This window comes from Rosa rugosa, chromosome 7 (genome assembly GCF_958449725.1).
Source record: "Rosa rugosa chromosome 7, drRosRugo1.1, whole genome shotgun sequence".
Classification (NCBI taxonomy): Eukaryota; Viridiplantae; Streptophyta; class Magnoliopsida; order Rosales; family Rosaceae; genus Rosa; species Rosa rugosa.
The window spans coordinates 8,093,087-8,120,728 of record NC_084826.1 but is presented as its reverse complement, the minus strand read 5'-3'; the positions used below and the strand labels follow the sequence as shown (position 1 = coordinate 8,120,728).

General features: G+C 38.9%; 3 protein-coding genes and 2 pseudogenes across 3 annotated transcripts; all 5 read right to left on the bottom strand.

Moving 5' to 3' along the window:
• Positions 1-761: 761 nt before the first annotated feature.
• Positions 762-2,299, bottom strand: LOC133722852 (protein LURP-one-related 15-like; annotated as a pseudogene).
• A 141-nt stretch (positions 2,300-2,440) lies between these two features.
• Positions 2,441-4,197, bottom strand: LOC133722850 (protein LURP-one-related 15-like). Its single transcript, XM_062149713.1, has 3 exons — positions 3,811-4,197; positions 2,912-3,136; positions 2,441-2,773 (listed from the first exon to the last, which is right to left on the bottom strand). The coding sequence occupies exons 1-3, from the start codon at positions 4,078-4,080 to the stop codon at positions 2,627-2,629; spliced, it is 642 nt and encodes a 213-aa protein (XP_062005697.1). The 5' UTR covers positions 4,081-4,197; the 3' UTR covers positions 2,441-2,626.
• Positions 4,198-9,573: 5,376 nt separating this feature from the next.
• LOC133722761 (uncharacterized) lies at positions 9,574-11,934 on the bottom strand. Its single transcript, XM_062149633.1, has 8 exons — positions 11,748-11,934; positions 11,442-11,644; positions 11,054-11,337; positions 10,800-10,973; positions 10,575-10,682; positions 10,418-10,487; positions 10,209-10,307; positions 9,574-9,736 (listed from the first exon to the last, which is right to left on the bottom strand). Exons 1-8 carry the CDS (start codon positions 11,932-11,934, stop codon positions 9,644-9,646), a joined length of 1,218 nt encoding a protein of 405 aa, XP_062005617.1. The 3' UTR covers positions 9,574-9,643.
• A 4,908-nt stretch (positions 11,935-16,842) lies between these two features.
• Positions 16,843-18,730, bottom strand: LOC133721324 (protein LURP-one-related 15-like). Its single transcript, XM_062147902.1, has 3 exons — positions 18,130-18,730; positions 17,292-17,516; positions 16,843-17,140 (listed from the first exon to the last, which is right to left on the bottom strand). Exons 1-3 carry the CDS (start codon positions 18,397-18,399, stop codon positions 16,994-16,996), a joined length of 642 nt encoding a protein of 213 aa, XP_062003886.1. The 5' UTR covers positions 18,400-18,730; the 3' UTR covers positions 16,843-16,993.
• Positions 18,731-19,135: 405 nt separating this feature from the next.
• LOC133722760 (protein LURP-one-related 15-like) lies at positions 19,136-26,934 on the bottom strand (annotated as a pseudogene).
• Positions 26,935-27,642: the final 708 nt, after the last annotated feature.

Genomic DNA, 27,642 nt, shown 5'->3' with positions numbered 1-27,642 from the left:
CAGTTTCCATTATAAATAATTAACTGTGTCTGCAGGTCATCATGTAAATCCACTATACCCTTGTGTTCTTCGTTTCTTCTTTAAATAATGAATGAAGAGCACTTGAATTATTTTGTGGTCAGTATAGTAGTTGAAGTTGGAATGGTTGGAATCTATCAAAAAACTTTTTGCTTTTGCAGATATAATGGAAGCGAGAGGGTTGTGTTTTCATTTGAGAAATTGGTCCACGGGCAGATAATTACAATCGTTAGTACGAGAAATAATACTGCCTTTCTACTCTGTCATCAGTTTGTCATTTTTTGTTGGATTGGCATAGATTCTTTTAAATGCTTTTCGCTTTAGCCAAGTTAATGGAGAGGTGTCGTATTTTCAAATCTGACATTGCTGTCCATAGGCAAATGCAATCATAGTGTACCAGAAGTGATAGGAAGAAAGCGGAAAATTATTTTGTGCATCTGGTGTATCTATATAGTTTCACTAAAACGAGGTTACTTGTGTAAACATGTGGGAACATTCTACTGAACTGATACACAGCATCAAAGGTATATCATATGAAACACACACACACACACATATATTTCTAAAAGTCATGAACTTACATGTTTATGAGTTATGACTACGTCACATGATTTATCCTCTCAAAATGCATGAAGAGTTAATTTACTTCAAGCTCAAATCAACATAAAATCAATTAGAGTAATCATATCGTTGTAGAAAAGTTGTTCCGAGTAGCAATTACATATCACATTAATATATGATCATCAGTCTTTTCCTGATCGGTCCTGGTTAATCTCATGAAGAATCAACAGCAACTATGAAGGCGAAATCAACTTGAGGGTACACAGTCACTGAAAACACATCTTTTCCTAATATACTCTTTTTAATACTGACATCCTTATGCATCTGCATCATTCATCATCGTCAATTCCATATTCACTTACCCAAAATGGGAAAAACTTAAAGAGAAATAATTGATGAATAATGGTAATATTTAACTATGATCTTACATGTCCAATTAATGATAGTGTTGTCTTTAGAGTATATGGTGCATGCTGAAAGAAATCTATAACTTCCATAGTGAAATATATAAAGATAGAAGTTTTAATGTATAACTCTGTATATTCATTCATTGTATCAGAATATGAGACTTTACAATGGTTTTTATAGTCGAATTCTAAAGCCCTAGTATGAATTGAGATGCTATACAAATGTGTGGTGCTTGATCTGTTAGTACATATCATGATTGAGTTTGTGGTGTGATTTACAACAGCACAGAGGACATTTGTCTTGGTGTAGAGGCTCCTTTTTGTCTTGGCTTGGTGTGTTATGCTTTCTACTCAGAATTCTGCTTTGTAGCCCAGACTGTGTCTTGATAATGTTGTGAGCACACTTGATGACAGGTGTTGCTTGTTGGCTTCTGATAGGATTGTTGTTGTGTTCCACTTCAATATTAGGATTGGAATTACACTTCACTCCTATATCATTAACACATGCTTTATCCCTAAAGCTTCCCTTGACCTTGAAATCATGCTGGTCTTCCTTTGTGTTAGTAGCCAAGAACACATCTAGTTCAGTCTTAAATTGGACTAGCCCTGACTTCTTGGCACTGAAAAGTAGTTCTTTTCTGCTCGAGCTATCTCCTCTATATACTTTCCATCTCCTATGTATCGAAATAATCTGAATTGAAACACATTTGGAGACATATAATCGTAATGGAAGTCAATACTGGGATTATGAGATGGAATTGACACATATGAGAATGAGATCAAGGGTATGCCAACCTGGTGGAAGTATGGATCTTAAACTCTATCTTCCTAATTTGATGCTGCTTTGAAAAATTGTACAAAAGGACATAGTAATGAAATATCAGATGTACAGATAGAGTGCTTTATATAATTTACCTTCTGACGGAAGGTGAGGATATATAGGAGTACCAGCGCTGTCAAGCAATTGTCGAGTATCATGAAGGCTGAAAAAAGAACCTTTTACAGTGAACATGACTTCGCCATCAACATTGGTGACAGCGAAGGCACCTTCCTTAATGGTGATCAGCTTCTCAGAAATGTACAGATCCACGGGGTAGCTAGGATGCCAGGAACTGTGAGCTAACCACAGTTATAGGGTTCGAAAGGGGTGTAGGGCTTGGTCCAGCCGAAGGCATAGGCACAGAAAAGGACATTGTCACACACAGAGTTGCATTTACACTCACACATACACACAAGAGAGGCTACAACAGCATAAGAGTTTGAGACGAACTAGATGAGTTTCATTTGATGCACGCTTTGGGATGTCGTGTGTGATGTGTCCTTTCATTTCCATCTTTCTGATACGATCTTCGTATGCCTTTATATTATGTTCTGTTGGAATATATATTTATTTTTCTTTAAAAATACAGATCCTATGAATAGGGGAAAGTAGATCAAGTCAACTTACATCACAATTAAACTAAGAGATCCAAATCATTTATTCATTTGTACTAGATGGCCCGAAGCCAGAGATCACACAATAAAGTCTCTCGGTAATTATATACCAAGACAATTAACTGATTTAGTGACAATAAGGGAAATTGTTTATTCTTATTTATATAGATATATAAGTACATAACAAAGCAGCATCATCATCAGCTTCAGTCTTCCCCACTTCTGTCCATGTTAATCTCATGAAGAACAATCACAATGGCAGTTATAAAGGCATAATCAACATGAGGATACACAGTCACTGAGAACGCATCTCTCCCAAACAAACTACTTTTAAGATCATGTTTCTTGTGCATCTGCATTTGGCAATATATAAAAGCATCAATCAGCCTTACTTGAAAGTCATTTTCTAATAAGTCATCATCCTATAATGTACATTATGATTGCTTATATCAGTCATGATATGAAATAAACGATTCAATGCGAGTTCTTACTTGTGCAATGATAGTGTTGTCTCCATTATATATGGTGCATGATCTTTCCCCCCAGCTTCCTTTGACCTTGAAATCGTAAGCTTCTTCTTTAGTGTTACCAGCCAAGAACACATCTAATTCAGTCTTGAGCTGGAAAAAGGATGACTTCCTGGCAGTGAAGAGTAGATCTTTTTCGTCTGAGCTCTCTCCTCTGAATACGTGCCATCTCTTATGTGCTGTCATTATCTGAGATGAAGAAAAACGCAACCCAAACAACATAAAAAGACATCAAATTAAAATTGATTAAACTTGGTGCAACTCGGCTAATTAAGGTGATCATTATCTTTGATTTGCAGAACCAAAAAATTATTCCAAGGATCTACACGAAGATCAGAAAATACACGACTGTATCAATTATGTACAACAACAAATCTGAAAATTTCCTCTACTGTACGTCCGAGGGAATTGCACGTATAGAGGTCCAAAAAAAAAAACCTATTTGATTCAGGTCATCAACTATGTGGCATCGATTCCCCAAGATATTAATCTATGTGGCATATGCATAATAATGAATTGATCATCTTCCAAATTCCAAGAGGAGAGTATCTATGAATCCTCGAACCAAAGAAGTTCTCACAAGTCCACAAATCAATTACTCCCCAGGTACAGTGAGTAAAGGAAGTTAAAATCTCAAACCTCTATAGCATTTCTGTTGCGACATGGGTAAAATTACGTTGACCTAGACATGGAACTGTATCTTAACTGTTCTGGTAGATGAAATTTGAGATATCTGATCGATATACTGTAGCCACTCGATCACCAGCATAATCTTACAACGCAAGCTATATAAACAGTAACACGGTAACAATTATCAAGATGAAACCCTAACTAACGGGATTCACCACGGTAAAAGAGTTTACCTTTTGTCGGAAGGAGAGGATAGGAGTGCCGGCGCTGTCGACCAAAGTCCGACGATCATGAAGGCTGAAAAGGGAGCCTTTGACCTGGAACATGACATTTCCATTAACGTCCGACACTGTAAAATCACCTTCCTTGATCGTCATCATCTTCTCCGTGATGACCAGATCCACAGGGTAGGTTGCTTGGAACTGCGGGCTGACCACCGTAATGGGGTTGGCCAGAGGCTGAGCGCTCGGCCCAGTCGCAGGTACCGGCACAGCATACGACATCGTATCAGTCACGTACAGAGGCTTCAAGATTATCTGTTTTGATTGTTTTGGAATTTGGAGTAAGAGCAGCGACTGGATACCATTATTTATGGGCGACTCGGCCAAACTTCATTCGGGCAGAATACTGTAGTGCTATCGTCTCATGATTACTACAAGACAAGTTTCGGGTTCCCACACCGTTCGAGTGCGTTAAAGGGCCACCGCTCGCATGATTCCAAGATTGAAAAAGAATCTGCTCCGCCATGGAAAACACATGAATAAATTAGGAGAATGATTTATAACGCGAGAATGACGGGAGAATGATTTAGGTCGATGTTATGGTATTTGAGATATGGCCAATTAGACACTTTGGTACTTAATCTTTAAAAGAGGACAATTTGATACTTAATCTTTAAAAGAGGACAATTTGATACCTAATTACTTGAAATGAGGCTCCGTTTGACAATTTGGTACTTCTGTTAATTTTTCAATTAAATGTAAGGATAAAACTGATATTTAGAATATATGTATAAAACAAAATAAAAAACATGAGGTTTTTTGGGTTGATGGCCGTTCTTCATCATTTTATGGATATGAATGAATGGTTATGAGTTATGTTGAAGGTGAAACAATCGTATTTTATGTTTAAGAAATATAGCAATTGTGATTTGAACACTCACGAGACTACTCCACCAAACTAATGTCTGATCCATCGAAAGTAGTCTTGTGAGTGTTCAAATCATGACAACTAAATTTTTTAAACATAAAATTCAATTATGTCATCTTTAACATAACCCAAACGCATTAATTCAAGTTCATTTTCTCCCAAGTGACCGAAAAAACTTGAGTAAGGCTGTCCTATCATTAGACTTTTTAATAAAAAAAATACCCTAGGCGCCGCTTTGACGCCAAAACCCTAGCAATCTGAGTTTTGCTTCTTGAGCACTCTTACCATGGCAATGATCGAAGATGTTGCAGCGAGTTTCACATTGTCACTGGCCCTCCTAGGCGATGATGTGGTGGATATCTCCAAGATGCTGGGAGCGGATACCAGGCGAGGCTCTCAGGCATACCTCTTAGGCAGACCCCTCACTATGCATAACACGTACCAGATCTACAGCGCCATTTCAAGAGGATTTGGGTTCTCAACGCTGCTTTCAAGGTTCAAGAAAGAGCGCAGAACTCTGGTATCTTTTGACCTACGCAAGGACAGGAACAAGGTACTGCGAGGCGGTCCTTGGTATTTTTAGCGGGCACCAGTCATCATCCATGAATATGATGGCTTGAAATCCCCCGCTGCAATTCAAATGGATGAATTGTTCTTTTGGGTGAAGCTGCGTAATATACCACCGGCCTTGGAGGTTAAAAACACAATCTGTAATGTCTCGTATCTTAATTTACCCGTTTACTAGTCATCTGGACGATAAACGACAACTACTTTCACTTTTTACTTTGTTTCAATACTTTTAGTGGCTCTAAAAGTTGAATTTTTGTTCGGGTCAAAATTTGAGAAAATTTCTTTCATGAAAGTTGTAGAGGACGTTAAACCGAGCGCGTGCATATGTGGTATGTAAAAATCGGAGTTCGTATGCGAAAGTTATAAGCGAAATACAAAAGTTACTGTAGATGGTAAGTAGTATAAATTCAATTTTTTTTTACTGAGGCCAGGTAACTCTCTCTCTCTTCCCCGACCGATCTCTCTCTCTTCGGCTCCCCTGCAACTCCATCGTCCGGCCACCTGGGGACGAGCTTCTACCATCGATCGGTTCCTCTCCTCATCCTCGACTCGTCTGTGGCGGTGGAACACCGTGCCTTGGCCGGAAAACGGTGGGAGATAGTCGAGAACTCCACGACCCCGTTTTGAGTCAACGCGTCGATCTCCCAACTTCGGCCACCAAAAACGGTCAGACTAGGTCCATTAGGAGCGCATTGAGACGAAGAGCATCTTCCCCAAAGCTTTTGCCAAGAATTGAAACGTGGAGGAAGAACTAACGGCTGGAAGCTACAGGTTACTATTCACCATTCGGGTTCAAACTTCTCCTTAATTGTTGGGGTACTTCTAGTCGTTTTCTGGATTCGTTGTAGTTGACAAAGTTGTTTGTATGGTTGAGACGAAGCTGCTGCCAAAATTTGGTGGCCATTGGAGTTGGTGGCGGTGGCGCCATGTAGGGCAGCTTTTTAATTTCGATTTTTTTAGCTAATTAAATCCTATATTTGTTGTAGAGGTTGGTTATGTGATTTTGGTGAATTTTGGAGAAGTTTGACATTGATTGTGAATTTCCGAAGTTTGGAGTTTCGGATGTCGATTTGTGGGAATCCGACCTTCGGATTTCCCTTGTTTCCAATATGGAATACTTTAATCGACAGATTGATATTAGTGGTGAAGTTTTGCTTGAATCCGGAAAGAAATGGAGATGTTGGTTTACGTGGGGTTTTCGGGTTTCCTTTTAGAATCATAATTATTTGTCGAATTGTTGTTTACGGAATATAATTGTGTACAGGACGAGGTACCGACCTATCTCTCCACGAGGATCCTTATACTTGGGTACTACGTTAGCCGTATACTGTGAGTGGACGTTTGATTTTAAATAATGCATGCAATTATTTTCTGAATTAAGAATTTATTTAAATTATCATTTTAAATTATTGAGCATATTATCCGAGTTTTTAAATATTGAATTATTTGTTTGATTGGACTTTCGGATTAGAAATTGTTATGCTCGATTTTAACTCATGATTTAGAATGATTTTCGACGAATTATTTTCCGAGGTGATTTCCAGAATTAAATATTGTTTTCATTTGTCGATTTTGAGTTTCCCAAAGGATCTTCGAAAATGGGATTTTCGTTGGGATTCATGGATTTACTTTAATCTCGCATATTGGTTTATGAATTCGAGAATATTTTGGCGTGCGGGGCCACGTCAGTGATATATATTATTTTTCTCGTGAGATTTTTTCAGTTTTCGTATGATTTTAACCCACCATACATGGGTCGTATAATTTTATTGCTAGCTAGCCTATTAGTACTCCTCCCCGCTTACTCTGTGTTTGTGGGTGAGTTGAGCAGAGCATGGAATGCTCAAGAGTGTGGGACACTCCGACTCGAGCCTGGGAGGCTCCCTTACTCGTATGGTGATGATTTCTTCCCCATACTCTGTTGTTACTTGATTAGCGGGGCTAGTCCGATTTTGTTTAACCAGCGGGGTTGATATGTTCTCAAGAGTTTTCGAGCTTAAAGAAATGTGTTTTATAAATATTACATGCATTGGATTTTTATAAAGGAATAAATGTGGGAAAGTATAAACTCCCTATTCTTTACAATTATTTATTTTTGTCCACTCACGCTAACGTTTTTATCTACTTTCCCTTGGGCCCTTCGGTTTCAAATGCCCAGTCTGCAGAGTAGTTGGTTCGGCATAGTAGGATTCAGGGCATAGCATCTGCTGTTGTTGTTTTCATATTGTAGGTTAATCGCTGAACCTACTTGTATTATAAATTCTCTTCCTCTTTTAGATTGCTCTGATAACCTGTGGGACAAATGTTGTAACGTTTGGGAGTTTCACTAGTGTATTGGATTATGTTGTAAGGTTCGGTTTTCAGTTGTTAATTGTGGAGTTGTTGTGGTTTGGGGAGCAGGGCAGCTCCAGAAGAATAAAGATGGCTTATTAGAAGTGTGAATGTGTTTCTACAGGTTTTGGGTAGTCCATTTTAGGGGTGACTCTGCTGAATTTTTGGTAGAGTTATTCCTAAGGTGGGCCCCACTGGGCCACCTTGGATTTCATGGTGAAATTCGAGGCGGGTCCTGTCACAATTGTTAAGGTGGCTTCAATTGCAGGACAGTTTATGGAATGGGACAATTAACTGTTCAAAGCAACAGGGGACGTTAGGGTTCATGTGGTGCATTATATAGCCAAACCTTTCTTCCTGACAAGAACCCTAAAGCTAGCATCGGGCGTTATTGAGGAAATCTCCTTCTTCTTTGAAAATCTGCTTGGGCGTTGTAAAGAGTGCGACCTCATCTTTCATGAGAATGGGACATGCCAGTATGTAGGTAAAAGTGCTCAACCAAGCCCTGATCCCAAGTTGAATGAAAACAAAGTGGAGCTGCCTAGTTCTTTTGCAGGTTTCGCACATTGCAGCTTTACTGGCTGTGCTTTTAGGTTTCATGGTATTCAGACGCCTATCCTGCCTCCTGTGGCACGTAATTTGTTTGGCTCTAGTTCGTCGTCCAAGCTGCGCAAGCCACTGGTTCTTCGTCATGCAAATCTGCAGGCATCTGAGGATGCTAATAAGCAGCTTGCTTTGGTCCTCAGTTCAGAACATTCTCCTTTGAAGCATGGAAGACCTAGCTCTCCTTTTGTCTCTCCAAAGAAACCCAGGACCATGCTTGGAGAGCTTGTAGTTAGAGGCAGTGGTTCACCTGCACTACTACACCAAGTGAATCAGACAACAGTCAAAAGCCTGTTGTTTGAATGAAAATGGAGATGTTGTAAACTGGCATGACGTCTGATCTCCCCTATCAGACAACATTCTTTTTTAATTGTCTCTCTGGTCATTCACACAACATGTGTACCTAAATATGTGTTGTCTAAATTTACCAAATTTCGATTCATGACAGTAGTCTGTTGTCGGGTATGAACTCAGACAACAGCTTATTGTCGGGGTGTTGAGTGAAATTCACCAAGCACAACAATCTTTCGAAGCCTTTGTTGTCTGCTAAATATCTTCAACGGCAATATTGTATGAGACCTGATGTGTGAAGTAAACATCACACAAGCATTTTTGATTACCAAATGTTGTGTGAAATGCATTACAAATATCAATTTGCTCGATATGGTGTTGTCTCGGTTGAACCTTAGACTACATCTTCAATTACCGTATGTTGTCTGAATATCCCTAAGATAACAATTATCTAGATTCCAATGTTGTCTGAAATTCAATTAATATGACAATATTAATTAAGCATGTGTTGTACCGGATGAATTTCAGACCACAGATTGTTTTTTTCTTGTTGTCTGAATTAACAGTTATATAACAAGTTTGATGATACTGATGTTGTCTAAATGTAATTTAAGATAACATTAATGTTGATGAATTTGTTGTCTTGAATGAACCTCAGACCACAATATTTTTTCCTTCTTGTTGTCAATGCTCCTTTAAGATGACAAATTGCTGGATGCCATTGTTGTCTACACTAGCTTAAGATGACAAGTTGGTAGATGCCAATGTTGTCTGAATATCTTTGAGATGACAAGTTGGTATATAAAGGTGTTGTCTGAATTCTCCTCAGACAATAAGCTTTATTTGGTCCTTTCTTTTGTGTTGTGTGATAGTTTGCACTACAACAGTTACATTCATATATATGTTGTTGGAATTGAGTTTGCATAATTGATCTGGAAATAGGCAAATATGAAATTCAAAGTTGTCATTTACTTCATCATTCTCATACATCATTCTCGCAAATCTTACATTATCGATCAATTCAAAGTACAAGCATCAACTCATGTCCAACCAAATCCATAGAACAAAGTTTCAACTCAACTAAAAAAGAAGATATAGCTCCATAAGTACCAAGCACAATGCTTACATATATGTCTTCACAATAAACTTTGCCCACTCATTTCTGACCACATCAATATCTTCCTGGGTATATGCTGCTTTGCCTCTTCTCTCCCACTGAAATAAATTGGTTTGTACGTAGTTAGTAATGGACAAAATTACAAAAAGAATCTATATATAGTTGTCATTGAGCATTATGTATTCTGGACAACCTTGCCACTTAGTAATTGACATCAAAATTTCAATAACCATAATCGAAGCAACCAACAGCAAATGCAGTTATTATATATATATATGACATATTCACCAAAACACATTCAAAACAACAGCAACCAAAATTTAAGGGATTTTGGACTTTCCTGACATTCCAAGCAATCGACATTAACCAAAAAATTACATATACATGTCATTGTTCAACAGAAGACATGTAAAACAACAGCAACCAAAATTTCAAGCATTCTGGACAACCTTGACATAATCCAAGCAACCAACACCAACCAAAAGTCATATTCACCCAAACACATGAAACACAACAGAAACCAAAATTTCAGTAACTATATTCCAAGCAACCTCAACTAGTTGTAGTTACCTTGGTGAAAAAATCTAAGCTCTTATCTTCCACTATTTCCTTCATATATCTCATTACATAATATCCACAGTCTTTGTCCGTCTTTTGCTCCGGAATACCCTAAAAAAAGTATATTAAATACCAACAATGGGCAAAACTCATTCGGGAATAACCAACTTCTCGGAACAAAAATTATAAAAACTGTTTCATAAAAGGTTTCATAATCGTACCGCACAGTTTTTCCAAGTAGTTGCCTTTCTGCCTTGCCTCTTGAGTTGAGCATTATGTATTTTGATGCCACTTTAAAATTAGCAGAAAATTTGTGTTAATATGCAGCTGAAACATCAGTTTAAATTAAGTCCATTACTACTAAAAACATCCACTTACTTATCAACAATATTCTTCCACTCTCCTGTGCAGAGTCTCCTCTTTAATGGATCCATGAAGTAGACAATGTCTTCTTCAGGACTGAGTACAGTCAGCATCCAATGACATCTTCAAAGCAGAAAAAAAAAAAAATTCACATTTCAAGACAATGGACATCAAATCACAATATATTCAGGACCGTATCAATTTCAGAATGCATGTATCCAATGTATGAAGATTACATACCCAGAGTTATATGGCACCAAAATAATCTGACCACGCTTTGCTCGTTTTAGCCTATCGGCGATAGCACGGGAACGCTCAATTGGACTGCCACACCCAATGGCACCAACATCTGTATTGTCCAGAAATCCAACCATATCTACCATTTTTGTTTTTTCCAACACACAATATAGGTAGCTACAAATGAAAGAATGCAACATTAAACCATAAGTTTTAGGACACGTATATGTAAATTCCAACTAATGTGAGTAGGTTACCGAATATAGATGCCTATGCAGCTGCCCGATACTTCCTTCATGGTAACAAAATTATTAATATCATGTTTGCAGATAAAAGTTTTGGATGGATGTCCGAAAATCTTTTCATCGAACTCGCAGATAATTGTTTGCGCATTTCTCATTCTTTCTTTGGCCCAATTGCATACCGCAATAAGAGATGCAGGAGTAGTTGGTGGCAGTGATGCAGTGTCTATATCTTCCTCTTCATCATCATCTTCATCTGCCCTTTTTCTCTTCTTCAATCCTTTACTCTTTGCTGTCGTCTGCTTGTGTAACAGAAAATGGTACAAATCAGTAGGGACAAGTCATCAAAGCAAGAATTAACTTTAAGGTACATTTAAATGAAGTTATAAGTAGTATTTGTTACCTTAGACTCGCATTGAAAAATTATAAGGTTTTCAGGCCAGGCCACATAAGTCCCGATAGCATCTCGAACAGTCACTATTTCATCTTTAATCGGAAATGGAAGCTTAGCTTCATCCACTAGAGAAGTGACAATTGACACACGCCTGTTTCCCTTGTCCAATGGAACACCATGGATAAGCTGGCTATTGTTTTCACCATTGACTTCTGTAATTGTTGCAATTACATTCAGATATCCCTTCAATGACATTCATCGTTGCCCTAGAAGGTTCTCCGTGCCATACCCAATCTTTGTAACTCTCATCTATACCATTCCAATATAGATGATCTTTTATCATCCTAGCTGATAAGAACCCATCTGTACCCCCACATTTAGCGCAGGGACAGCAGATATGATCTATATCGCTTGCATTCTCTACAGCAAACTTAAGGAATTCCTGAACACCTAGCTTATATGTATGTGATCTCCTATCAGCATGCATCCAAGACTTATCCATCTTAAAAAGAAAACAAACTTAAGTTCAGACAACTTAAAAAAGCATTCTCTAATGTATCAACACAATATATACACGAGTACTTATCCATATTAAAAAGAAAAAAAAAACTTCACATCTGCCAAGTTCGAAAAGCATTATCTTATATATGTATCAACATAATGCAGCTACTTTAAAAGAAGAAGAAAACCAAAAAACAGAAGAAGCCAATTCAATTCAAATGTTTCCATATTCCACCAAAACATAAAACGTCGCATATTAGAAGACTGCTACATATTCTCTTTTAATTTCCAAACCGGCCATTACCATATTTATAGACTAAGGATAATTAAGCCATATTATAAAGCATATATATACATTACATAACTGACAACCACAAGCAGCAAACCACAGTCATGAGGCCTTTTATACATTCATGTCCAAAGAAGAAAATAAGTGATATACCTTAAGGATGGCAAGCTTAATTTAGTCCAACCAACACCAGCTGACCTTCTTCAACCCTTTGAACTTTAGGCAAATCTACCTAACATGGTAACAAATTTCAAGATCAATATCATAACCACATCTTTGCTCCAGCGCAACAAATTAATGCTAGTAATCACACAATTCACTTACTGCAAAGTATTAAGCAACCATTGAATTCACTGTATATCTCTATTTTGATAAAGTATCATGTTTATATTAGTTGCATTTTTTTAAGTTAGATAACAAGGAGAGGTCCTTTGGTATACAAGTTATTTTATTTCAGACCATGCTCACAACTCAACAAAACGTGTGGCAAATAGTCTTGACAAGATGAAGGACAAGCATAGCAAAAAATACAAAGGGAAGCCCGACCTATTAGAAGATAAGACAAACCAAGCATGTTACTCTCTTCACACTACAAGGTCTACAAGTGGCAGTTTCCCATCATGTAGTTCATGACAATTATAGAATATATAAAGAGTAATATAATTGAATCTTGAATATTCATGATTTATACTGCTATCATGTAGTTCATGACAATTATAGAAGGCATACTGCTAGTCTAGTAGTCTACTAAAAGAGCATTCTTTATTATTTTTTACACGAGTACAACACTAATAGTGACTTGACATAAAACAAAGCTGCTTGCTTTTCATCTAAAAACAAAGCTGCAGCTGCTCTTCTTTTTTTTCCCAAACTCGCAGGTATAATCCAATGTTCCAAAAAATCAAACGAACAATCAGCAATTGTTTGATTAAACATTAAACAACCATCACTCTCATTTACTTGTAGCAAGTGATTATTATGATCCAATCAGATACAATATCTGCACAATCATGAAAAGCTGCATAAGTACATAGCAGCATCAACGCCATTCCCATCACTCATTTTCGCATTAGAAATTTGACCAATTTATAAGTCGTCAATTGAAAACACAAAGAACAAAACCAACAATGCAATAAAACCCATCACTTTTACATAGTCAGCTAAGAATATGTGGTAGCGGTATCAGCATCAGACCATCCAATGTTTTCAATTTCCATCATTTGGTACCCACTAAAATTGAGCTTTCTAAAACCTCAAGAGGTTGATTTTCCACTATCTGAACTCAAACCAATACAACACAGAAAACATAAAACCCAGTTTCATTTGCAATTGCAGATTTGCAGCAACCATCCAATCAATAAACCCAAACATTCATATACCCAGAAAAAAAAAAAAACAAATTTCAGAAAACCCAGTCAATAAATCAGATCAAAAGCTGAAGAACTAAATCTGTCAATATGATTGAGAACTGAATAATATCAGAAAACCCAGTCAATAAATCAAATCAAAGAGACAGAGATGGAGGGTGATGATTGAGAGAGAGGACGAAGCAATATTGGAGAGAGTCAGAACCTTAGAGTCAGAACCCAAACCCAATCATACCCAACAAACCCAAATTGAAAATTTCCAAACCCTAATCAAACAAAGGCCCTATTAAAGAGGGATATAGTACCTGTAGACTAATCAATTCTCTAGCTCGACCAGAGTTGATGCGGCCTTAAGCTTCGGCGACTTCGAGCTGAGGCAGCGGAGAGAGTAAACCACCTGACTAGGTAGCGACTTCGAGCGGAGAGAGAGTGAGAGTGAGAGGCGGAGAGAGAGAGTGAGGCGAGAGCGAGAGCGAGAGAGAGTAAGACTGAGAGTGAGAGTGTATCGATTTCTGGTTTCGATAGGCTGCTGAGATGGTGAGATGGTGAGAGCGAAAGGGAGGGAGAATGACCTAATTTTTTTCAAGAAAGGGAGGGAAGTTTTTGGTTTCGATACGACCAAGGGAGGGAATTGAGCTAGATAGGGATTTGTGTTTTGGCTACAAAAATAAATATAAATTAAACTTTTTTGTTTTTTCTGATTTCTCAGACAACACATTTCCTAATAACTATTGTCTTAAAGTTATCAATTTTACCAAACTCCAATTGATTACAATGTGTTGGCTGAGTTTGAGAAGAAACGACATATATAACAAATATGTCGTCTGACTAACTCAGACAACACCAAAATGTCGTATGTCGTCTGTTACATGTCGTGTGATTCACTTTGTGTAGTAGTGCTGTACCAACTAAAAAGGTCAAGAAGCCCGCAGACTCTTTCAAGCTTTATGCTAATTCGTTGGGGCTAGTTGAAACACCAGGTGGCATGCTTGTACCTGCAGAAGTGATGATGCCCCAAGGAGGTGCCCTTGAAAACTACACTGTCAAAAAGAAAAAAGGGAGGCCTTTGGGGTCCAAAAACAAGAATCCTCCTTAGCCAAAGAAACAAGTCTCTACTAAAGATGTGCTTTCCTATTTGCATTCGGGAAAGTCTGGTAGCCCTAGCTTGAAGGGCAAAGAAAAGATGTAGACTTTTATGGTTTATTGCCTATTACTATGCTTGTTTTTCATAGTACATAGGCTCACTAGAATAAGTGAGCATGACTTGTTGAATGAATGATCTAGCCTATGTATCACCGTGGTGTGTTAGCATCACAACTTCTTGACTATTTTTACATGGTAGCGGAAGGATATGTAATGGTCATTCTAGCCTTACCGTATTAATGAAATCTCTATATTTATTTTGTCAAAAAAAAAAAATGACCCAAAAAATGATGAAGACCTACGGCTGATGGTCATCAGCACACAAAACTCATGTTTTTTTATTTGTTTTTATACGTATATTCTAAATTTCAATTTTATCCTTACATTTAACTGAAAAAATTAACAGAAGTACCAAACTATCAAATATAACCTTAGTTTAGGTATCACATTGTCCTCTTTTGAAGACTAGGTACCAAAATTTCCAATTGGCTATACATCAAGTACCATAGAAGTAATTTAACCCTTATGTGTGCGCTTCATATTAGTGAAAATTACGACACGCCGTGAGTTCAGTGAAAATCACAACATGTCGACTAGTATCCGTGGTTTTGGACAATCTGATTGGACCACGTGATCTTGTTTTCATAGTGATTGATGTTTCTATTGATATTGGGGGTCTGGATAGAAGTGCAAGATAGAGAGAGTATGGTGACACATGATTCACCTCCTATGTTAGGACTTTGGAGACTAATTCACTTGAGAATATTTCACTATTTGGAGGGGAGGAGTACAAATACAATAATGGGCCTTGAGGCCCAAGTAGAGAGAGTAAGGATAAAATCTTTTCCAAGTGGGAAGATCCCTTTTATAAGTAAGGGAGCCCTCATTCCTCATTTTGGTGAGGTCGGGAGGGTGGCCTCCTCGTAAGATTTTGGCCGGCTTCCACCATGATGAGGTAGCTTGGATGTCGATCTATGTGATGCATGTTGGTGGTTGAGTCCCACCATGTCGTGTGGGTCCACTAAAAGGGCATTATTTATGCTTGGTGACATGTAATACTAGCGGTATGTACAATTGGTCTAATTTTTGCTTATCTTTACCCCAGCATGCACGTATTTGCATCATAGTCGTTGAGATTACGGACACGTAGTGGTCATAATTTTGGACCACACAATAATTACTCCTTGCTGAAAGTTCTTGACTTATGAGTAAAATTTCAAAAATAACCTGTTTCTTACTTCTCTGTTAGTGAGGCTAACGATGCCCATGCTCATGCCCACCCCCATGGTCCCCGTTCATATAAGTGAGGCGAACAGTGCCAATGCAAGCGAGGCTAAGCACACCTAAACATACCGTACACTTTTCTAACCCTGTGGGAACCAACCCTGAGGCTTTCTCTAGAAAAATAAAAATTTATCCAAGATCGTAGTTTTTCCTTCAAAATTATGGATTCTAGCACATGGATTCCTTCAAATTTTTTTTTTTTTTTTGCCAAATTAGCATATTCTTATTTTCTCACCCAAATTTTTCCACAGCTGAATCATGATTTTTAAGTAATTCTAGAACTGATGGAGCCCAAAAATCTTGAAAAAATAAAATGTTTTTACAATTTTCCCAAAGTTGAAAAACGAGATAAGTCACAAGAAAAAAAAGACTTCGGTTGAAAGTTTTACGGTCCGGCACTTGGAAAAGTCTCTAAAAATCATGGTTTACCAATACTGAGATTATGTCATTGGAGAATTTCAATAAAAGAAAATGTTGACAATGTTGACATGTTTTGGCATGCCACGACACATACGTCACAACCATGCTTAGACTACTTTTTATTCAAATTATATATTGTCATAATTTCACTGTTGGTAAAACATAATTTTTGAGATCTATTCTAAATAACTGAACTAAAAATATTGAACAATTTTTTTTTTATAGCTATTTTCCCACATTCAAAACTCACAATTATATTTAGAGATCCATATCATATTCATCGACCAGAACACACAATAAAGTACCCGTGGAGTTGTGGTTTAATTTTCCAAGAAAATTACCAGATTTTTTGTTGTTGTTGTTGGAACAGACTTTATTTATTCACAGTAGGAATTAGACCTTAAAGAGAGTACATAATTTAGCCAAGATGGACTATTACATACTGACGTGAAAGTTAGGATCGAGACATGAGTGCATTAACAGATTAAAGTGACAATAAGGGAAATTATTTTATTTCATATTCTAATAAAGAACATAACAAAGCAGCAGCGTCAGCTTCAGTCCTGCCCACTTCTGTCCATGTTAATCTCATGAAGAACAACCACAATGGCAACTATAAAGGCGTAATCAACATGAGGATACACAGTCACCGCAAAAGCATCTCTCCCAAAGAATATACTTTTAAGATCATGTTTCTTGTGCATCTGCATTTGGCGATATACCAAGCATCAATCAGCCTTACTTACAAGACATTTCTAATTATTCATCATCCCATTAATGTATATTATGACTACTTATATCAGTCATGATGATGATGATATTGGAATTGACGAAGATCGAATAATGAGTCCTTACTTGTGCAATGATATTGTTGTTTCCATCATATATGGTGCATGATCTTTCCCCCCAGCTTCCTTTGACCTTGAAATCGTACGCTTGTTCTTTAGTATTAACAGCCAAGAACACATCTAATTCTGCCTTCAGTTGGAAAAGGGATGACTTTTTGACACTAAAGAGTAGATCTTTGGCGTCTGAGCTCTCTCCTCTAAATACGTGCCATCTCCTATGTGCCGTCAATATCTGAGAATATACATACATAGATGTCAAAGTTAATGAAATTCAGCTTGGTGCAACGACCTAAGGTTTTCATTCTCATTAGTTTGCACAACTAATCAAAGGAACTACAGAATATCAAAAAATACACGATCGTATACCAAAAAAGAAAAGAAAAAAAGAAGTGGACATATAGAGATTGCAAAAAAACCGATTTGATTCAGGTCATAATCTACATGGGATTCCCCAATTAAGTTAATAATAGATAGAAGACAGAATTCGAAAAATGGAAGCAGCATATACATAATGATGAATTGAGCATCATCCAAATCTCTAGAGGACAATAATATCTATGAATCCTGTAACTATATAGAATTTCCCACGGGTTCCCAAACATTAGATACAATGAGTAACGGATGTTAAAATCCCAAAACAAGACCTTCATAGCATTTCGGATGCGACATGACATACACATGGAAATGAATCCAACTCTAATAAAGATGAAATTTGAGAAAAACATGAATTAAGGGTAGCCATTCACCTAGCTTACAACACCAAGCTACTTAAGCAGTAACAGTAACGATTATCAAGTAAGGAACATTATTAACGGGATTCACCAGTAGTGTAAAAAAAAAGTTACCTTTTGTCGGAAGGAGACTATAGGAGTGCCGGCGCTGTCGACCAAAGTTCGACGATCATGAAAGCTGAACAAGGAGCCTTTAATCTGGAACATGACATTTCCATTAACGTCTGACACTGTAAAAGCACCTTCCTTGATCGACATCATCTTCTCAGTGATGACCAGATCCACAGGGTAGGTTGCTTGGAACTGCGGGCTAACCACCGTCACGGGGTTTGCCAGCGGCTGAGAGCTCGGCCCAGCCGCAGGCACCGGCACTGCATAGGACATCGTATCTCTCGCCCAACGGAGTCAATTGAGTTTAATGCTTTCTGGTTTGATATTGATCAGTGATCACCAAGTCGAAACTGATATTTATGGGTTGGCTTTTGATGCGAAATTTTGGGGTGACTTGATGACACAGTGGCGTGAGCGCAGGAATCTTTCGGTGTGAGTGCGATTACAAAGGGAGGAATATTGAGTAAAACTTGCAGGCGGTGGGAGGGTGTGAGTTAAACAACACCGCGTCACCGCCTGCGAGAATCGCATAATTCCGAATTTTAAACGAATCTGTTGCGCAATAAAAAGGACATGAATGTTGTCATGGGCTGTGCTTCTGCACTGTCACTTTGTTATTGCGACACGGCCGACACCCGAAATTGTTATTAGCGCACACTTCTGCACTCAATAATAATTTGGGTGTGTCACCTCTAACACTATGTTTTGGATTTTTTTTTTTAAATAAATATATTAAAAGATAGATTCCTTTGGGATCGTATATATACACTCATCAAAATATAAAAGCTAAGGAACATAAGAGAGGAATCGACTACATGCATCATATACTATTTTGACATAATCTCTTACCTACTTAGATTAGCAAAATGGTCAGCAACTTTATTTGCCTTTCGAAAAACATGAATGAAGGAAATAATGACGAATGAGTAGAAAGATGATCGATTGAAATCATCCATAAGAGTACTCACTCAAGACTCGCCAAGACACCTTGAAAGTAAGCTTGATCATCTTAGTCTCCATTGGAAGCAGCACAATCAAATATAGAATTAGACGCAGAACCAATAGAGTTTATCTCATCAAGAATGACAATCAGTGCGAAGATAAGTGCTTGGTCAACACCTAGATACACTATGACCATGAAATTGTCTTTTCCAAACAACACGCTTGTAACCGTGTGCTTCTTGTGCATCTGCAATGTTAATACGTACAATTAGTCCTAACAATGCTAATATCTTAAAGCTGTTTTAGAGAAACGGGAATTGAGAGAAAATCGCTGTATGTTCTCATTGATAATAGGGGTCTCTTTATATAGAGGATTACAATGCATAGAATCCGAATCATACAAGGAAAGGTAATCATACATTGAATAGAAATATCTAGATCCTTCTAATTTAACCCTATTACCACTAGGTCAAGTAACCTAGGGTTTGGGCCAGACACACAAATAAGGATTTACTTGAACACTCCCCCTTGTGTCGCCCAAACGCGGTGCTTCTCTCGTTGCCTCGCTAAAAACCTTGTCGAGTAACAAAAACCCAGTGGGACAAAAAATAACCTCGGTCGAAGGGGAAAAAGAGCACAACACACCCTTCACGTTTCGAGACCATACATGTAGACACCTCCCCCTGATGTCTGCATCTCCCCCTGATGGCTACGGTCATTGGAGTTCGGATAACTTCCGCAAACGATGCTACCAACATGTTTCTCGAAAGTGGAATTTAGGCAATGACTTAGTGAGCAAGTCTGCCATACTGGCCTCAGATTGAACCTAGTTCACTTTGATCTTGAGGAGAGTCTATTGTTGCTGATTATGCTTGGTGTTGTCGCTTTTGATGTAGCCTTGCTTCATTTGTTCAAAACCAAAAGCATTATCTTAAATGCTCGTAGGCTCATCTATGGTAGACTTCAAACCACAATTGTTCGAACATGCGTAATTATGGATCCAATCCGTAAACATTCACAAACCATTTCGTGAAGAGTAATAATCTCCGCATGGTTCGTAGATATAGCGACTAAGGTCTGTTCTGTAGACCTCCAAGATATCACGGTCTTTTCCCATGGTGAACACTTAACCAGTTTGGGAATAGCCTTTGTATGGGTCAGAGAGATACCCAACATCAGCAAAACCTTCCAAAATACATGTCGTTTTGGGATGGGGATAGTGGACGCTGGCCAGTGTTGGCGGCGATCCTGGTGTGTGATGGGTCCGAATCCATCGTCTCTCTATAGGGATAGAACAAGCCCATATCAATCGTACATCTCAAGTACCGAAAGATATCTTTTAGACCAATCTAATGGCGTCGCGTTGGCGCAGAGCTATACCTTAGCTAACAAGTTTACTGCAAATGAGATGCTCGGTCTTGTGCATTGAGTTAAGTACAATAATGCGCCTATTGTACTTAAGTAAGACACTTCTGCCTCTAGCACATCTTCGTCATCATCCTTTGGACGAAGATGATCCTTTTCAGGATCAAGACTACGGACGATCATGGGGGTGCTTGAAGGCTTGACCTTGTCAAAATGCCTAAGCATCTATTAACACGATGCTCAAGTTCCAAACTGAGACATAATCGTGTTCTCCCAAAATCCTTCATCTCAAAATCAGATTTCAAGTGTTCAGCGGTTTCCCTTAACTCTTTAAGGGCTTCCAATGAAGATCATGTCCAACATGAACCGCGATAGAATCTGGAACTTGTTATGGAAACGTGCGGCCATATCCCTTCTCAATCAAGTAGTCACTTTAGTGAGCGTTTCAACCTTATTGTAAACGCGCTCCGTGGTCTAGAGCCACTTGACTTGGGTAAATGAAGTTCACCATGAACCTTCATGTACATCCCGTATCTAGATCCCCATAGAGATACTTAGTGACCACATTTGTAAGCTGCATATTCAGTTATTCAGAAACTACCAAACTAACAGGGTAGTGGAGTGCAATGACATCCATTACGAGAGAATATGTCTCATCGTAGTCGATTGCAGGGCGTTTTGTGAGAAGCCTTGCGCCATAAGGCGAGATTGCCATCTCTTTTTCTCATCACGCTTTCTAACGAAGACCCATTAATCCATAGGTTTTATGTTAGGAGGTGTTGGCATCACTGGCTCAAAAACCTTCCTCTTCGTTAGAGAATCCAACTTAACCTGGATCACATCTTTCCATTTAGGCCAAATCTCTCTACGTTGGCATTCATTCATCAACGGAGCGTGGTTCGATATCATCGGACTCAACAAACTCATACGCAATGAAATGCGCAACTACATCATCAATTATGATGAAGTTTTTATTCCACGTCTCATGTACACTAGTGTAATTTTCATAGAGCTCTATATTCTCAGGAATAGGTTTTGACGTTGAGGCGTCCCCCAACGATAACCATAACCCGGAAGATACTCATGAGACGGATTTTGAGTCTTGATGATCAAAGGATTGGAATGTGCCAAAGTATCTTTCGAACCCACCGGCCTCCCACGCATCCTAGCTGGGGCCATGGCCTGTAACACCAGAGTGCCACTCTCTTTGGCGTTGGCACCATGCCTACCTCCGTGTAGGGTGGCGTTACGTCCTCTCGTAGGGACGTCCATTCTTGCAGGCATGTTTGCAGCATATTTGTGTGATCTCGTCACTTTAACGGGGATCTAGATGAGACATAATGGGGACAGGCCACGACAATTCCTGTCGTTCCTGCTGAACATCCGTGTTCTTATCTCCCCCTAACGACGGGAACACTGTCTCATCAAAGTGACATCCGCAAATCTAGCGGTAAGGAGATCACCTAGCAAGGGCATGAAGTGGCGGACGATTGTTGGAGTCTCAAATCCAACGTAGTGGCCCATTCGTCTGTGAGGACCCATCATAGAGCGCTGCGGCAGCGTAATTTGCACATAAATAGCACACTCAAATATGCGTAAGTACGATACTTGTACCCAGTCACTAGCTGTAAGGCAGAGGTAGATTGAGTGGCGGTGGGTCGTAGACGAATTAACATAGGTGCATGCGATATTGCATCACCCCAAGCTGATATAATGAGGTTGGTGCGCATTACCAATAACCTGACGACCATCGTAGTCGTTTCCACGAGACCATTGGGGTGTGTACATGGGAATATGATGTCCAACATCCGTCCCAATGCAATAACCATCGAAAGTCTTCGATGTAAACTCACTAGCATAGTCAAATCCAATTGACTGAATAGGATGATTCGGGGAGTGAGCCCGTTGTCATATGATATGTGCTAGGAGTTTAGCATAAGCACCATTATAAGTGGACAATGGCACAACACGTGACCAGCGTGTATGCGTGTCAAACCAACACCATGAGATATTTAAACGTCCGCAAGTTGGTTGAACTAGTCCACAGAATCCCCACGGATTCTATGTAATAACATAATGAGTATTTTTATATCCTTTGCATAGGACGGTCTCAGTCCTAATTTCCCTAAGGAACGGGCTTTGTAAAACGAGTGAGAGGCTTTAAAAGCAACCGATGAGAATTTTGGTTAGGCCTGAGCGTCTGAAACGCTATTTGAAGCAAGTTGGTGATTGCAACATCAACTGGGGCGCCATCACCATGATGGACGCCATCCATGGCGTCATGGATAGGGATTGTGCCAGCCCTAGGCTGGTGGTGGACGAAGGCGATGCCCTAGGCAGCAGCGTCGGTCACACTTAGTCCAGGAATTAACTTTTGATTCATGCTTCATTTTGCTCGAGAGAAAAGATGTCCATGTGAAGTCTTTAGTAGACGGATCATCATATCATGACCAGGATGACCTATCCTGTCGTGACAAAGCCAATATGTGTCTAAATCCAAGAGATATTCTCTCATAACTTCATTGGATTAATAGCTCGAATAATGACATAGAGTCCACTAAAGAGACACATAAACTTCTCTAAGATGCGCTTTTGTTAGCAATCATTAGAGGTATTGCAAAGGAACTCATTTCCGTTCTCTACATGCGTTTTCACATGGAATCCGTTGGCTATAGGGTACGATTTGCCCTAAGAGCGTAGAGAGTTTCTGTGACAGTAATCAAGGTGCCATTTGGCAAGTGGAACTTGGGCTATTCCATGTCCTTGAATTAATATCGATGGCCCAGCCATCGTAGTCACAAAGTAATATGCTCAGAATCAAAATTGAGTCATAATGAAAAGAACTCGAAATTTTATTCATAAGCCAATGGAGTTACATCATTGTTTCTTTGACCAAAGAAAATCTAATCCAAAATGCTAGCTAATGCAAAACAATGGTAGTTGTCTATCTTCTTTCGGTAATTCCAAAATAAATGTGACCAGGTGAGTAGAGAGATGTCGGTGGAGCAAGGCTCACTTAAGTACCACTAATCTCAGAACCTTCCTAAACATCACACTTACTTTGGGTGAGCCTACTTTGAAGAAAGACTAAACCATTGGCATCTACTACAAAAAATATGGCAATTGCCTATTACATCTCTTGGAAAAATAAAGATTTAAACAGAATTGGCGATCTATTGATCCCAGCCAGATTTGTAGTCTTCAACCCCTTACTCTAGATCATCTTCTTGATCTTCTTGTTCCACATAGTGAGCTTATCTTGCTTCACAATATGCTTTGTAGGCGGTAATAATTTCTTCACGAGCTCTACAAATGTGTGCCCAATGACCGGATACTCCACATAGAGAACATACATCTCTTTGCTCAGACTCCATTGATTGAGGCGCTTTGAAAGCGTCATTTAAATGGCTCTTAGTGTTGGTGGCGCCACCAACATGGCTAGAAGCGTTGCCTCCCTCTCTCTTTCCACGTTTACCTCTTCTGTTCCGTGTTCGCATATTTTGGCGGTTACCTTCCCAAGTAGAGCGATTATATGGACTAGAAGTCCAGAAGTATCCCTAAGGTTAGGGTTTTGCTCTTGGCGCCTTCTCTTATGGGCGCGACTATAATTGGATTCCGGAATATGCTCTATTTCCACGGATCTCGAATTATAGTTCTTCACAAGGATGTTGTCATGCTTTTCAGCAATATTCATAGCTCCAATGAGCTCATGAAACCTTGTGATCCGTCCTGCAGTAACATCAATTCGATAGTTCTTAGCAACCATCAATGCAGAGACGGGGAAGGTAGAGAGAGTCTTCTTAATCAACATCGCATTTGTGATCTCTTTACCACATAATTCCATTAAAGGTTTAATGCAAAGTGCTTCCGAGTTGTAGTCAAGAACTGACTTGAAATCACAGAAGCGAAGGCTATGCCATCTCACTTCTAGGTCAGGAAGCAGGGAGTCACGGACGTTGCCAAATCTTTCTTCGAGTGAGACCCACAGCCTTCTGGGATCTTCTTCATACATACACTCGTACTGGAACGAATCATCCATATGACGGGTCATTAGGATGATGGCTTTCGCCTTATTTGCCTCTAAGGCTGCTCTATTTGCTTCCAAAGCTTGAGCTTGCTCAACAGTTAGCACGTCCTGGCTAGGCTCGAGAATCGTATCCAGGATTCCATCGGCCTTGAGATGTTGGCGGACATCACGAACCCACCTATGATATGCAGAGCCAGTTGTTCCCAATGGAGCAAAGTCCAATTTGTTCAGGTTACTCATCCTGAAAGAGAACAAGAAATTAGGGTTAGTTTCGGAGCGTAAAAGCTACCACGAAAACATATAAAATTTCTAAGCGTAATTGCTTCCAAGAAATTAGGAATTTCTGAGCGTAATTGCTTCCAAGAAATTCAATTCCAAGAGGTATTGGATTAGATCGAAACAATGACGTAAGTGGTCGATCATAAATTCTCTACAAACTCTAAGTTTGGAGATCTCAACAAGCTCCAAGCTTGGAGTGAGCACGAACCCCCACAGTTCGGCTTTTGGTCTCCCCTATAATAAAGAAAGGGGGGTAGAAGAAGGGAGGTTGCAAGTCCCCGATAAAAAGAAGAGAAATTGAATTAAAAAACTCTTTAAAAGGGGAACTTTTAGAAAAAAATACCTCGAAATAGGTCGCCGGAAAATGGCCGGAAAAGTCTCCGGCGATCGTTGACCGCTGACCAGGTTGACTGCTGACGTGGCCGTGGGGTCCAGTGTTGACGTGGCACGTGCTGCTGACGTAGCTGCTGACGTGGCTTGGTCAGTGGGCCGCGGCTTGGGCTGCCTCCTCCTTTTTCTTTTGTTTTTTTCTCTTTTCTGCCGGTTTTCTGCAAGAACTTTTGGTTGCCGGTTCAGTAACTTCTAGACAGGTTTTTGGTCCTTTTCTTCCGGTTCCTGAATCGTCAGGTTGAGAGGTATCTGGTGACAAAATTTGGAGGAAATTGGATGTCCGGAAGATGGTGAACCGGTGGAATATTTGCTGCGGGTTGTATGAAGCTTCTGGTGGCCGGTTCGGTAGATTTCCTGCCGGTTCTTAGGGTGGCGCCGCCGGTTCTGGAATCCTGGGATCGATTTCTTCAAGGTGTGATGTGAAGGCAGAAAAGGCTTCAAGGTTTTGTATTCGGATTCAAGGTTTTTAGCTTCTTGAATCAGGGTTTGGCTATTTGTTTCAGGATTAGGGCTTCGTGCTGATAACGTGTTTAAGGGAAACGATATTTGAGAGAGAATCACTGTGTGTTCTCATTGATAATAGAGGCCTCTTTATATAGAGGATTACAATGCATAGAATCCGAATCATACAAGGAAATGTAATCATACATTGAATAGGAATATCTAGATCCTTCTAATTTAACCCTATTACCACTAGGTCAAGTAACCTAGGGTTTGGGCCAGACACACAAATAAGGATTTACTTGAACAAAAGCATCTTTAGCAATGCTAGTTATTTTTTAGTCAAATTTGAGCTAAAGTAGCTAAAAAGTTATTTTTGCTAGCCACTATTAAAATATGTATGTATAAGTTTTCTATATTTAGCTAGTTTTCAATTATTATTTTTTTTTAATAAAGAAAAAATAGTTTACATGTAAATTACACACAACTTTAAAAGTATTTTAAATTAACAAAAATACACACAACTTTAAAATTGTTTTTTTTTTTTTTTGAAAGAAGGACTGGTGCAGCTACCCTTAAGTCTTAATTAATGAAACTGCTGAATACAAGGGGGGGACATTGAGCTTAAAACTCTGATTACAATAAGCATCTAGAGGTCCCGAAATAATATCAGGCGACTTTACAAAATTGTTTTAAATAGTTAAAAGTTAAAATACAGAGCTAAAATGGATAAAAATCGATTTAACCATTCTCTTCAAAATAGTTCAGTAGCAAAGATAGAGACTCAACTAAAAATGCTCTTACTAAAACATAAAATAAATTAAGCTAGTCATCGTATTGGTTTTTACTTGAGCAAGAATATTGTTGGAGGACTTGGATTTCCCGGCATATACAACACAAGATTGTTCATAGCAACTTCCTTTTACCTTGAAGTCAGGGGCATGCTCTCCTTTATTTTGTGCTAAGAAAACGTGCAATTTTGTCTTTCACTGAAAGAACGAAGATTTCTTAACACTAAAGACCGGATTCCTCGAATATCGTGCTATCACCCCTGTAAACTTTCCATCTATGATGTGTACTCAGCAATTATACATGTAGAATACAGGACTCGATCAGTGATATAGCCAGTGAAGCATAACCAAATATTAAGAATAAACCTTCTTTTGGAGAGTGACAATGGGATATCCAGCACCGTCAACTAAGACTCGGCGGTCACGCAAGCTCCAAAATGCTCTTTTAACATTGAAAACAGTGTTGCCGTTAACATCCTTGACTGAAAAGTCACCGGACAGAACTTCTCTAACGATTCCAAGATCAACAGGGTACACACTGCAGAAGTGAGGGCTGATGATTGCTTGTGCCATGGTAACAGAAAATCGATCTTCATGTGTATTGAGATTTCATAGAAAATTTTATGTACTAATGAATTGATGAGATCAAGGGCACTTCTAGGATGAGGTGTATATGTAAAACCATAGTTACATGCTCACAACATATGCATAACAATCATAAAAGGGATTAAGGCTTACCTTCAGCAATTACTGGCATGGATTCCATCTTATGTAGCTGCTAAACATGATCACTGAATATGGCCTTCTGTTACTTACCAACTTGTTTCTCAATGGACAGAACTTATGCAATAGTAGTCGGTGGCAACAGGGACCAATTCATCTTATTTATATATGTGACTTAACCCTCAAGAAGCTTCCCATTAAAGCATTCCTTATCGGATTAGGTTTCCTAGTTAGATTCTTAATGTATCACATCTTGTAGCCTTTCTTGTAGACTAAGCAATGGATTACTTACCTTAATGAATAGATACACTCTTCCATTAAGTTACAAGTATTGGTTTATAGTTTGTGTCCATGTTGAACTAGTTTTGACATTAAGCTAATTATCAATTTACCATATGTTAATGTGTGACAAGTCCATGTTGATTCTAACAATCTCCCCCTTGGACTGACACATATTAAGCTTGATAATTTGCACCAGAAAATGTCAAAAACTACTCAACTTACTGTAGTGCGCGCCAGACAACAAAATCAAACCAAAAATCCATTCCAACATGGTCA